This window comes from Melanotaenia boesemani, chromosome 1 (assembly GCF_017639745.1).
Source record: "Melanotaenia boesemani isolate fMelBoe1 chromosome 1, fMelBoe1.pri, whole genome shotgun sequence".
NCBI classification, from domain to species: Eukaryota; Metazoa; Chordata; class Actinopteri; order Atheriniformes; family Melanotaeniidae; genus Melanotaenia; species Melanotaenia boesemani.
In genome coordinates this window covers 41,885,784-41,900,314 of record NC_055682.1, presented here as the reverse complement: position 1 = coordinate 41,900,314, position 14,531 = coordinate 41,885,784, and the positions used below count along the sequence as shown (strand labels likewise).

At 41.0% G+C, this 14,531-nt stretch overlaps 1 protein-coding gene across 2 annotated transcripts in view; it reads left to right on the top strand.

Annotated features, from left to right (window-relative positions):
* The first annotated feature begins 1,460 nt into the window (after positions 1-1,460).
* sh3gl3a (SH3-domain GRB2-like 3a) overlaps positions 1,461-14,531 on the top strand; it is a 50,562-nt gene continuing 37,491 nt past the window's right edge. Inside the window, exon 1 of one of the 2 annotated variants that reach the window (XM_041986292.1) lies at positions 1,461-1,931. In XM_041986292.1, the coding sequence (XP_041842226.1) occupies positions 1,887-1,931 (45 nt within the window). In that variant the 5' untranslated portion in view covers positions 1,461-1,886. The remainder of the gene's footprint in view (positions 1,932-14,531) is intronic. The other variant, XM_041986211.1, reaches the window with a different exon arrangement.

The window sequence follows — 14,531 nt, the reverse complement described above, 5'->3', positions numbered from 1 at the left end:
TTGTGACCGTTTTACATTCAGTTCTTATAAAACAATAAACCAGGTGAGGTCCTGCTATGTTTTGTTTCTGAACCTACCTCATTTATTTTACCATTTGCTTCTGATTTTATTTTCTTATTTTTATTTATTAGTTATTTGTTCCCTTTTGTTCAGTGATAATGTTCAATAATAACGCTCACAATACAATAAATCATAAAAAACGAGCAGCCATTTTGTTTTTGATGATGTTTTAGCTGAGATTTGATTTGTTTCTCCACAGATTATAAAAGCATTTCATTTTCATTGAAGAGGTTATTTTGTATTTAAGTTTTGTATTTTAAGTAATTAATCTTGAGATAATTACTTGTTTAAGTATTTTAAAAAAAGAGAGATAAGTTTTGGAATATAAAGTATCCGTCTTGCAGCAAATAATTGAAGCTAAACAAGCTTCATTGTATTTTAGTGCTTCCCCTACCAAACAGCCTCACTGTCATGTTTTTCTTTTCACAAATGATGGTCAAAACATTATTTTGTGTTGGATAGATCTTGTGTAATATCTTAAATGAAACTTCTTAAACTTTATTGTTCACACAGAACTTCTCAACAACCATCCGCTTTCTGCTAATTAATTTCTCCATAAACTCCAGAAAGTTCTTCTAAGGTTAAAGTTGTGGTTTGTAAACTATTTCTAATATGTTTGTTTGAGCATTTTTTTTCTTTGTTAAATCGATTTCCCCAACAAAAATGTGAGAGCTAAAAGGATCCAGCAGCGGGAGCTTCTGAGAAGCTGCAGGCACGCGCCCTCAGCATCACGCGCTGTCGTTCTGGTCCACGTCCTCCTGCGCGGCACTTAACCAATGGGCTGAGAGAACTGGGGACGTCTCTCATGAGGAAGCAGTTTCTCTCGCTGACGTTAAACCAAAACGTACTACATCGTTTCCGGTCCTGACTTTCAAAGTAAAATATAAAAAACGGGAACAATGACGCATGTTTATGTCAGTTTTTTTTAATAGCATAAATGCAACAACTGTTGTTGCCCAAAGTATTAAAAAATTAAACAATGTCAGTACATAATAAAACATAAAAATAAAGTTATAATAAATGTTGAGTTCAACTGGGTCAAATAAAGAAAAAATAACTAAACATTCCTCAGATGGATGAGTTTGACACTGAGGACAGATTCTAAAGAGGTAGAGGATGTTTAGCATATTAAGCTCAGATCTGCAAAACTGCAGGTAGCCTTAAGGATCTATCAGTCTAAGATATATATTAAAAAAAGATAAATACATTTTCCATGATGAAGATTAAATTAAATCTATATAGATGCATAACACATATGATTATTAACTTAGAACAAAAGTTAGGAAATCCGTGTTTGATATATCATTTATCTGTTGTAATAATGTTTATGGGCAGTAAATGTTGGAAAGTCTGTTTAAATTAGGAGCCACATTTGTGGGGAACATGCACGTGGGATGAGCAGAGGAGGAGAGCATGTAGGCTGGCAACACGTCGTGTTTCCTCAGACTTCATCAAGTCCAAGAAATGACATCAAACAAGCCAGCAGCAGAATCAGCTGTTTCAGTTTTTACTGTCATTTACTGACTCTGTCTCATAAGTTTATGATAACGACCGTTTTCATCACATCACACTGTGACTTAAACACCGCATTGTTTGCTGGAAACGTTCACATTTCCATTAGAGGAAGAGAACAGCTTTATGTCGATATAAAACAGCTGTTTCCGGTTCAGGCGGCCTCGCTGCTTCCTCCTGACTGAGGAGAAACCGCTGCAGCAGGACGGGAGGCTGATGAGCTGCTCCGGTGTCTTTCTTCAGGTTTTCTCTGCTTCATTCCGCGTTTTACGGAGTATTTGATCCCAGACTGAAGCGGTCAGACGGGCGGGAGGATGTCCGTGGCCGGACTGAGGAAGCAGCTCCACAAAGCGTCTCAGGTATGAGACGACGCGCCTTCCGCTAACAAGTCTGCTTCTTTACAACCTTACAAGCTTGTTATTGTGGTTTTATCCACAGAGGGATGTGGCAGCGACTCCAAGCACTTCGCTCTATCTAAATGTAAAGAAATACGGATAAGTTGGCGTAAAGAAGACGTCCTTTCGTTACAGAGTGTTTAATAAGTTAAATTGTCAGACTTTGAACTTGCACAACAACTGTGGCAGCTGGAAATAACGAGCTTATGGAAAATATAATAAAATAGCGTTTTAGATAACAAGGGTCAACGGTTTAACATTTCTGTTGTTTGGCAGGAAGTTAACTTCACTGAAGTTTCTGAATCTTTTCATTTGAGATGGAAACCACAAAGTCAAGTTATACGATAAACTCATGTGATCAGGTGGCTGGACCCCCTTTTTAATCCTGGTGTGATAGATGAAGCAGGTGGTGGAAACCTTCCTCAGAGGTTTTGCTCTAGAGATGGGATTTATGACTCTTTGAGGGGAGCCGGATCTTGAGGAGCCGTTCCTTTCAAAGAGCCACTCAAAAGACTGGCTCGTTCTCACAATATCTTACAAAACGTCACAATATATAAGAATGACAAACAATCAAAATATGTACCTATATAAAATCTACTATACAAGATTAAATAATTATAGGAAAATATAGATAAAAAAGGATAAACCTGAGCAGTCAGTGTAAATTCTAGTAAATGTTTTGGACAGAACTCACAGTATTTGTTTCCAAACAAAACTCTCTGTCCATAGAAGCTTCACATGAATGAGCGTGTTGGACATCAGACTTCTATGATGTCACAAATATAATTTATTTGTGTGTGTATACGTGTGTGTGACTGTGTGAAAGATTTCATTGAGTGTTTTTATTATGTTTTTAATCACGTAAAGAACTTTGTGTTGCTGATGGCATGAAAAGCGCTTTATAAATAAAGTTTGATTTGATTTGATGAAGGCAGTGTCAAAAATTTGTATATAAAAAGAATGGCTCACAAATGAACGGCTCACAGCTGTGAATCGGTTCCCATCGTTCATTTAAAAGATTCGTTCAAAAGAATCAATTCGTTCATGAACGTCACATCTCTATTTTGCTCCATATCGACATGACAGCATCACACAGTTGCTGCAGGTTTGTCGGCTGCATCCATGATGAGAATCTCCCGTTCCACCACATCCCAAAGCTGCTCTACTGGACTGAGATCTGGTGGCTGTGGAGGCCGTTGGAGTCCAGTGAACTCATTGTCATGTTCTAGAAAGCAGGTGGAGATGATCTGAGCTTTGTGACATGGTGCATTATCCTGCTGGAAGTAGCATCAGAAGATGCTCCACTGTGGTCATAAAGGGATGGACATGGTCTGTGAAGCGTTGGTTGAAGACAGGATGGATTTATGCTAGGGCTGCACAATTCTTAAAAAAATTTGGATTACGATTTTTTTTGCTTAGAATTAAGATCACGATTCTCTGGCACGATTCTATCACAAGATGTGTTTTTGCCCTGAACTAAACAAAAAAGACATTTAAATGGTCTTTCAGGTAGAGCAGGAGTGTCAATCAAACACACAGCGAGCTAAAAGAAAAAGCTGTAACAAGCTGAGGTCCAGACCGCTTCAGTGTTTATTAAAAACCTTTTAAAATGACCTTATTGCACACATTGAACCTGGAACTAACAGAGCCTGTTAGTTATTGCTGATAAAACAACATTAATCTTTAAAGAGACTTTGAGTTTGTTCAAATCTGTTGCATTTATTTCTTACGTTTTGATATGCACTTTTTTCCAGAGTAATTTCACTCGAAACCATTTTCTACAGGCAAACAACAGCCAATATAATTTCCTTATTTGAGAAAATTAAATGCCGTCGTAGGAAGAGAATATATATATATATATATATATATATATATATATATATATATATATATATATATGTATGTATGTATATATGTATATGTGTGTGTGTGTGTGTGCATTGTACAAGGTTCTGGTCATTGACATGTGGATATTATTGCTTGCTTCATTATTTCCTGCTTTGTTCGGCTTCGTCATGCTGCACTTTGTGGTGATGTTTAATGTGATTGTAGAGGTTTGTGGTGCTGCAACCAGGGAAAAACACACTTCACTATACAACTCACACAGTTTGTCATCATCCGACTTAAATCCAAAATGCTTCCACTCTGCTGCCGCATGCGAACATTTTGGGTAAGAGGAGGGGACTCTCGCCACTACCACTTAGGTAGCTGTGCATCTAAACCCCCTTACTTTTTTTTTTTTTTTTTTTTTTTTTTTTTTTCTAAACCTCCTTACTGATGACTGTCCTCCGCTTTAACTCTCGCTCACTTTTCTTTCCAAACACTCGTCTGCAGGTGGCTTCCTCCACCGAATCATGTGTTGTAACGGTGCTTTGCCATTGGTTGAAGGAGGAGGCAGCGGCAGGGCTGCGTTTGGGGATGCTTGAAAAGAATCTGTGAGGAAAGTTTTTGTGATGGAGCTCGTGAGAGAAAATGCTTTAGAATCGCTGTGTGTAGAAATGAGATCACGTGTGTGTGTGGATCGAGATCGCGACTTTTTTAAGGATTTATTGTGCAGCCCTAATTCATGCTTTCATGTTGTTTCCACTAAAGTCAGACATCAAGAACTATGCCATGTTCAATGTAACTTAGTCCAACTCCAAGCCATTTGTTGCTATTTTTGCTTGTTTTTAATCATGTGCATGCAGACATGATGCTTCCAGGACAGCCTCACATGTCAAGTGATGAGGCTAAAATGATGTAAAATGAATGTATGAATAGATGTAGCAGCATAAAGGCCGACCAGAAGAAGAAAGCAGAATTTATTACTAACAGAACTTTGTAGAAATAACACACAGACCAACAGTGACCAAACCTTTTCTCATCTCATCGTTCTCTCAAATCTTGGCTTTCAGGAGAAAAAATATTGTTATTGAAACAAACACACAACAGAAACTATTTCCATGTTTCCACTTTTTCCTCATTTCCAGTTATTCCTGCTACTATTTACCTGCTATCCTCACTAAACCAACTCCAGCTCAGCTGCTTTGTGGCGCCACCGTGCATCAGAAACGTCTTCTTGGCTTTATTCCAGCCATAGAGGAGCATTATTTTTCTTCTTTTCACACACACATAAGGGTGTGTCCCAATTCAGCTCTGCACACTTCGAAGTGCGGATCCGTCGGCCACATACGTCATGTACTTGAAGTACTGTCCCAATCCACAGAATTTGAAGGACCCTCCAAATCCACCCTTCGAATCCGCACTTCGTTTGGCCTCAAGCGAAGGCTGCTGGTGACGCATCCTCTTTTCTCCCACAATTCATTGCACACAAGATGGCGTCAACTGAGGAGAAGAGTGCGGATGAGTACGTTTTTAAATGTAAGTATTTCTTTTACCTCACTTTGTTAGAAACGTGAGTACATAAACCATATGCATTTTTTTCTTAAACTGTGGTATTAAAATATTGTAATATTTGATATTTGTGGATTTTAAGGGGTTAATGACGTGCCTAACGACTAGAGAAGAACGGAGGTAAATTTAAAAATGAGACTGATCGATACAACATTCGCGGTCAAACAAGATTAAAATAAGAGGGTTTTTTTGCCCCCACATTATTAACAACTCGGTCGGTGGTAGCGTTCACTAAAGCGTCCTATGATATGTAAAAGTTAAGAATTTCAGAGATTTAACTGGTTCAAATGTTATTTAGCTGTAATCAATCACGTTAATGTATTTAAAAGATTAATGGTAAATTAATATAATAACATTGCACGTATGGTGCAAAGGTGTGGTGCACGTCCAGCGCTTGCAGGAAGATGGCACGAAACCTGCTCTTCATCATCCCAAAAGCACGCTCTATTAGTGATAGAGGGAGTGATGGTGATTGAAGCGCTGGGCTCCCACACCTCGCAGCGGTCGTTTGTAGGGAGTGATGAGGGGGAGTGGCTGTTGAAGGCAAGGGTACCCACCATCAGCCAGAATGAAGTGCCCTGGAGGAGGGTACAGTGACCTCCTGTACAGTGGGCTGTGCCGGAGCACCCGGGAGTCATGAACTGACCCCGGCCAGCCCACGTATGTGTCAATGAAACGGCCCTGATGGTCACAGACAGCCTGTAGGATTATTGATGGAAATAATTTCATGTTTCTGTAACAGTGACCATCAGGGCTGCTTGGTGGCTTTATCCTGACATGGCAGCCGTCAATAGCACCTGCAGCTTTGGAAAAAGCTTGGTGTCTTGCCAGTCCTGCAAACCCACGAGACACAGCTTCCAGATCTGCTCCAGCTGTTGGGAGGCGGATGACCTGATGGCGAATGGCCACCACCTCCTCAGTGACTCTGCAGATGATGCGGTGGATGGTAGAACGGGGCATTCCAAAAACTCTGGAGACCCAGTATGATGCCCCAGAGGCCAACCAAAACAAAAAGACAAGGGTCTCGAGTGTGGCACCCCATCCATGTCTCCTTTCCTTCTGTAGGAGACCTAGCAGCCCTACCAGGGCCTCCCTGCTGAGGCGGAAATCCTGCCGGGTGTCCTCACCTCCAAAATACCTGTCCAGCACAGGCACTGATAGGTTGATGTCACAGTACAGTAGCCTGTGCTGGTGTAGGGAAGAAGAGGGAAAAGTCAGCACAATATCACACGCACACACACGTACACACACATACTGTATGTGTGTGTGTGTGTATATATATATATATATATATATATATATTTTTTTTTTTTTTTTTTTTTTTTTTTTCATATATGTGTGTATATATGTATATGTGTGTGTGTGTGTGTGCATACATAAAATTCTAATTTATTTGAATAGCTCAATACAAACAGCACCTACTGACCAAAGTGCTTCACAGAAAAAAGCAGATAAAATGATATAAAAACACAGTAGGAGGGCAACATCTATTTTAAAGTAAAATATGTTTTAATAATAAATGAGGGTCAGTTACGTTTGTCAACATTGGCAGAGAAGCTGGGACGTCAATAGTATTAGGTGTGGCCTTTTTCATTACAACAAATTAATTTAAGTACATGCGTTTCACCAGTATTATTTTCCACTGAAGTTAACGGACCTGGACAGGGTGCACTCTCAGCCCGAGGAGAGCTCGTCTGGTTCGCCTCCTCAACATGTTTTCGTTCTCAAAATAAAGATAAACCAAAAGAAAAAAAAGTTAAATTTCCGGTTCCATATTTTTGTTTGTTCGTTTGTTAGCTACGATGCTAGCACCAGAGAAGCCGATCAGCTGATCACCGACAGCCGGTCAGAGAGGAGGAGAAGCATATTAGTACAGACCTGCAGGAACCAGTTTTCTCTTCTTTTCTTTAAATGAAGGAGTGCAGTGTTGAACCCTCTCACCGGGAAAAGTGTCGGGGATGAAGGAGCGTTAACTCCGGTTAAAAAATGAATGCAGTTAATTACATAAATGAGTTACTGCTGTTAACACGTTACTTTTGACAGCCTTAATATTTATTTATATAATTCATGTACCAGGTACCAGGTGAAATCCATGATGGCCACAGAACTGCTGAGTAAATAAACTCGGATCAAAGAATTTCTATAAAAAACTATCTTGAAATTGGACGTACAGTGAACGTTTTCCACAAAGAACGGGCTGTTAATCCAGGACAGTAAATTCTAAGACGTTGTCTGGTATTACGGTGGCTTTCTGGCTTTCTGCTGCAGATTCCTCCAGTTTTTTAAAAGCATTTGCCAACGTTCGTTATTGCTGTGGTTCGCTGTGCATTTCCTTTAAGGCAGCAAACTCGTGATTTAAACCAAACTGCTTCATAAAGTCGCTGCTGGTAAATGTGGCCGCGTTCATGTCGCCTCTGGAAACGTCAGCCCTGCGTATGAGGCGTGTCGCTGTTTTGCTAGCAGGATTTTCTAAGGAGTGATGACGCCAAATTAATAACATACCATTAATGCAAAATGTTAGCACAACAGTGACTCACGTTAAAACACATGTTATGATATTGATGAATGCTTTTATTTAGTCTGAGAAATTGGCACTGGAAACTGGCAACACAAAATGTATTTTCATTTGAACGTTAGCCTATAAACATAAATAGGCAAATAAATAAAGTGTTTTAAAGCGTTTTAGTGTTATAAAGCACATAGCCAATGCTGCTGCTGTTGTCTGCACTGATTACCTCGTTGAACCTGTCCCAAACCTGTGATTTAGCCATTTGACCCTCCTTCTTGTTTTTAAGGACATAAACTCCCGAACGAATGTTATTCAACACTTCTTCTTCCATCTTTTGTTGCTTGTCTGCTTGGCGCTTTCTGCACGTAGTCTGCGTAGCCTACTACGCGCCTACGTGGACATTACGTTATAAAACGTGACCTGTGTTTAAATAACTGATAAATATTTTGTCTTACATATTATAGTAACAAAATGTAGACACTGATTAAGGTCTTTATTTTCAGTTTGACAAAAAATAAAATTAATAGATAGAACTAGATATTTCAGAATAGTAAACCACACCAACCCGCCCCGCAGTGAAGCGAAAATTCTTTGACCCGCCCCAACCCGAACCGCGGGTTACCCGCAGGTCCCGCGGGTTAGGGGGCGGCTTCGCATCACTAACTCACGTGCAGCTGCTTCCCTGCCTACCAATTCAAAACAACAGTCATGCAAGACTCTAACTTCCTGTGTGTGTGTGTGTGTGTGTGTGTGTGTTCGTGTTGGGCAGGAAATTATGACTCTGTTTCCATGGTATCGAATGGTGTTTAGACAGAAACACTCAATGATACGATTCCCTTACTTTTGGTAGGATCAGCAAGTATTTACTGTTCTAGCATCGGTATTGGCCCATCCCCAGTCTAAATAGAGGTCTCTTAGCAACATGGTAGTGATGGTGATGTTTTTATGATGAAATGTGATAAATAATGCTGTTATCATGGATCATTGTGGATTTACCAGATAGAGTCTCTGAATAAAACTACATTTAGTGGCTGGATTGTAAACCTCATGAACGGGATAGAAAACTTCCGTAGATCCGTAGATCATCTAAAGGGTTAAATATCCATCATAGTTTACCCCACAGAGCTACTGTGGACTCTTGGCAGCTTTCATGAGGAACTGCCTCAGGTCAGGTCTTTGCAGATAAAACTACAAGGAGCCTGAAGATACCAGGGTCCCTCAGTAAAGCATTTTCACATTGTGAGGTTTGTTGAATGTTTCCATGCAGCCAGATATGTTAACAGCACACATAAAAATCCAGTTTAAACAGCCAAATTCTGGCCTCCTGTCACCAAAATAACGACGGTGGGCGGCTGTGAATAACTGAACCACTTCCAACATTCAGATAACCTGTCAATGAAAACAAATAACACCTATTTTTCTAAATGATCAATGGCTTTAATGTTTAAGAAATTAGTATTGAGTTAAAACCGTAAAGAAACCAAACCAAAAGTATCTCCATGACCCAGCACTAGTTTTAGAATCATGGCATCATGATTCATGAAAGTGCCACTTTCACTGGAGTCCTGAAATATTGCTGATTAATTCAACAGTGAGCGAGAATGCAAATGTCTGCAACATTCGCTCTTTTCCAGAAATTTTCCACCATTACTCCTAGTCTCTCCTAGTTCCATCCCTGGATGATCAGCATCTGAAAAAATTGATAAACACATCTGCGGATTTTCCAGAGTATGTGTGTTTGCTGTGTGTGTGTGAGAGCAAAAGTGTGTGAGACTGGTTCTGTGTTTAGTTCTTGTCAGATTTCTGTTTCAGGTGTTCAGTTTACGGTCGTCTCTAAGTCCAATGCTGGCTTGTTTCCTGTTGCGCTTACTTCCTACTTCTTGTAACCCCTGGTTCTTAGGGGCCGTCCCCACGACAACGGATTGCAGTAAAACCGCAAAAGCATTTTAGCAAACCACCCTTTCATCCCCACGAAGCCAGGGATTAGCCTCCATGAAACCATGTCTGAAGCCAGGTACCAAAGTGGATCGGTTTGAGGCCTCTACCGTCTGCGGTACTTTGCGAACAGCGAAGCTGCACAACTCGAGGATAAGACGTCAATGTGAGGAACAAGCGCCGATTCCCAATCCACCCTTCAAGTTTTTATGCTTTATAGTCCAGCACTTTTGAAGAAGCTCAACTTCTTTATTCGTCCAAAGAAATGTTTCTCTTTTGCCTCAGCCATCTTCTCTTCTCTGTTTAACCATAAAACACAGTGAGCCTTTATCTGCACATGCGTCGTTTTGCTCTAGCTTTGGAGTGTTATTCTTTAGCGCCCCCACAGCCTTGTATGTACTACAGTGGTGTCGTGGGGATGTTGAAGCCCTTCTCCTAGTTTTCACCACCGTTTTCACAAATGAACTGGCTTCGGTGCCATGTGGACATAACCTTAGTGCAGGGGTGCCCAAAGTGGGTCCTCGAGGGCAACTGTGCTGCAGGTTTTCCAGTGTTTCCTGCTTCAACACACCTGACTTAAATGAAATAGATCCAACAGCCTTTTAAGTTTTGCGCAATGACTCAACAATTTGAGTCAGGTGGTCTTGGAGCAGGGACACTTAAAAAGCCTGCAGAATTGTGGCCCTTGAGGACTGGAGCTGGGCACCCCTGCCTTAGTGGGTCAAGTCCTTGTCAGTCAGCTGGGCGATGACCTGGGGCGAAGGGATGATGAGTCGGGGTGGAGGGGAAAGTGTTACCCAAACAAAGAGAAAACATGGATCTTTCAGAGGGAAGTTAATAAAAAGATAATGATAAAATCATTACTTTTCACTCATTTGTTTCAGGCTGTTTAATGTTTTGTGGTGCAACAGGGTCCACAGAAGGTCTGTTAACAAATAAGGACAATCCAGCATAAACAAGTTAGATTGAGACAAATGTTGTTTAGAGCAGCTGAACAGAAGCATGATACAAACAGGGGATGTTTCAAGAATCGTTTTAATGTCAGTTATCTATTTAACTTAAATAAAGGCCTGTTACAACCCCTAAGGAGTCCAGGGGAAAAGGGGTGGCAATACAGACGGTCAGAGACGGATACTTACAATGAAAGCAAATTTATTTCCAAAATGTGTTTATATATAACGAATGATTCATTCACTAAACGAAGCAAAAAAGTATCCACAAGTCCATGTACTAAATAAATACTCTGAAAAACAAACACAAAGCGGCCTGTGGCAGGACTTTAAAAAAGGCCCAAAATGGCAGGTAGCAAAATATAAAGGAAACAAAAGACAAAGATCTGTAACGCTACAGCACCTAGCTCCAACAAAAGACAAAGATCTGTAACGCTACAGCACCTAGCTCCAACGAAAGACAAAGATCTGTAACGCTACAGCACTTAGCTCCAACAAAAGACAAAGATCTGTAACGCTACAGCACCTAGCTCCAACAAAAGACAAAGATCTGTAACGCTACAGCACCTAGCTCCAACAAAAGACAGATCTGTAACGCTACAGCACCTAGCTCCAACAAAAGACAAAGATCTGTAACGCTACAGCACCTAGCTCCAACAAAAGACAAAGATCTGTAACGCTACAGCACCTAGCTCCAACAAAAGACAAAGATCTGTAACGCTACAGCACCTAGCTCCAACAAAAGACAAAGATCTGTAACGCTACAGCACCTAGCTCCAACAAAAGACAAAGATCTGTAATGCTACAGCACCTAGCTCCAACAAAAGACAAAGATCTGTAACGCTACAGCACCTAGCTCCAACAAAAGACAAAGATCTGTAACGCTACAGCACCTAGCTCCAACAAAAGACAAAGATCTGTAACGCTACAGCACCTAGCTCCAACAAAAGACAAAGATCTGTAACGCTACAGCACCTAGCTCCAACAAAAGACAAAGATCTGTAACGCTACAGCACCTAGCTCCAACAAAAGATAACCATGTGGTCGCCCAGGCGGTAAATGGAGCGGATCTGTTACCACACCTGCTCCTCATTCGTCATCAGTCTCCTGCCCACATCATTATTTGTCACTTCAGTCCTGGTCTTCTCCGCCTCCCTCTGGGTCCTGTGTTTGGGTCCTTCCTCCTCGTCTCGGACCACGGATCATGACAGTCTTGGTGACTCTGAAGAAAGGCCTGTTAAAGTTCAGCAGAAAGTCCAAACCTCCCATTCATGTACAGCAGAGTAAAAATGTCAGTTTACAGAACGCAAAGAGGACGGTCCACCTCTGTGGGCTTGTACCAGCCACCCGTTCTTCTCTTGCTATAAGCAGCAGCACAGCAGCTGACTTGGATGTCAATGATCTGAATTAAGAAAAACGTTTTCTCACTTCTAATTTTGACATAACTGTTAGTGTTTTAGGGATAGAAACTAACTTAATAATTAGAAACTGTTGTAATTATCATCTGTGCATTGAGGGGAAAAAAGTTTGTGAGCTTTTGTGAAACTGTGAGGAAAAGATGAAGAGGCTGCACTGAGCTCAAGATGTTTAGAGGAAGAGTGGAGCTGAGGTCTGGACCTCTGTCTTGTAGGGACATGCTGCACATGTTTTGCTTCATTTACAGAAGCTGGTTGGTGGAGTTAAATGAGAAATATATCAAGAAAACTACTGAAATAATATGTGGTAGTTTACTGGCTTTATCATGACTTTGTGCTGGATTCACTGATTACATCAGTTCTGGAAAAGATGGTTGAGTAAGCAGCATTACTGATGGTAATGGATGAATGTGTTCCTGCTCTGGATGAGCCTCTAATGATGCAGTTACATACAAAAGCAGATTTCACCCAGCAAGGAAGGAAGAAAATTAACCCAATAATGTCAGGTCATCATGAATGATCATCATTACTTCTGTAATCTCAGATCTGCAAAATCTAACAAAGCCATCTGAACTTTTTTTAAGTTTTATCCCTGTTAGGAGAACAGAAACATCCTTCCATATATATATATATATATATATATATATATATATATATATATATATTAATCATCATTCGTGACTATGCCTGAAATTTGCCCATTTTGACTGTATTCTATAAACCGAAAGAGCCAATGCTACAAATATTTACTGTTAACTGACCTTCCCTTGGGTAAATGTCAGATGTCTAATGGTCAGTAAATGCAGCATGCAATGTTCTTTTATATGTTGTGTCCCAATCAAGCAGCAACATCTGCCGGTAAAATGTGAAGCCTATGTGGAAGTGCAAAAAATTGCAGTTCCCCCCTCATCCGCTAGGGGCTGGCTCCAAAACAGAGTCAATCCCCATAGACCACCATGTTAAAAAGACCAACTTCACAGCAGAAACAAACATATTTAAAGCCTGGTACAAAAAAAAAGATTTTAGGATTAATAGGTCAAGTTTACCTTCATAACAACTGTGAGGGGGGTGAATTTTTTTCTAACTCATTCATTTGGATGTTATTTAATCTTCAAATTTGGCATAACTAGGGGCGTGTCCTTTTGACTGACATCAAATCCAATATCCCAGCAAGAAGGGAGAGTGCAGCACAACCGTGGTTTTTAGCCGGCTAAAGGCGGATCTATGCTCGCGCAGTGTCTGCGTGTGGTCGGTTACAGCGTAGCTGATGCTGGTGAGTTTGCTCTCGCACTTGAACGTAGGGGGTACACAGTGTTTTGGTGTCATGTTGCAGTTTCTCCTCCTAATCTGAAGGTGGCAGCAGGGGTGGTATAGGCTGTTTAACTCACCAGGAAGGAGTTCTTGTGATGGTTAACTTCAGTTCGCTATTTTCTGTTTTAAAACAACAATGGAGTCCAGTGGTTTAGTGTCGTTATTAGCTTGTGGAAGTGGTTATTGTTATTGATCCACTAGTTATTGTTTTTAAAAATGGAGGTTGCCACACAAATTCAGCGAGAAGATCCAGAAATCCGGCAACACGTGATCCCAGACTGGCCAGTCACAAGGAAGTACCTCCGCGTAACCATCTGCAAAACATTGGTAAACGTCAGGTCTGGAAGAGGTGCGTCTCGAGCCTCGGTGGAGCTACACCGAGCCTATGGGAGTTATATGGTTAGACGCTGTGCAAGCATAAATCCACCTTAACAGCGCGCCTTAGCTTTAGCCCGCCTACCACCGCTAGCTACCTTTAGCTCTGGGTTAGCTCGGTTAGCTCTTAGCTACAGGCAGCTCGGAGTTTGATGGGTGCCAGTCATCCATCCCCACCTTTACAGTCCCCCTGTCAGCTCCACCTCTTTGCCCATTTTTGGATATTCCGGGAATAACAACACGCGTGACGCTACCAAGATGGTGACAGTGGGAACTGCCAAAGCGGCAACCTCCGGCGGTAAAATGTGAAGCCAATGCGGAAGTGCAAAAAAATTGCAGTACACCCCTCAGAAATAAACATGTTTAAAGCCTGGTACAAAAATCCAATTTAGGATTAATAGGTCAAGTTTACCTTCATGACAACTGTGAGGGGGGTGGATTTTTTTCTAACTCATCTTTTCATTTGATGTTGTTTAATCTTGAAATTCGACCTAAAGAGGTGTGTCCTTTTGATTGACATGTATCCAATATCCGCGGCAAGAAGGGAGAGTGCAGCACAAATGTGGTTTTTAGCTGGCTAACAGTGCGTCTTAGCTTTAGCCCACCTACCTTCATTAGCCTGGTTAGCTCATGTTAGATCCGAGTTGGGGATTTGCTCTGTTTTGGAGCCAGCCCC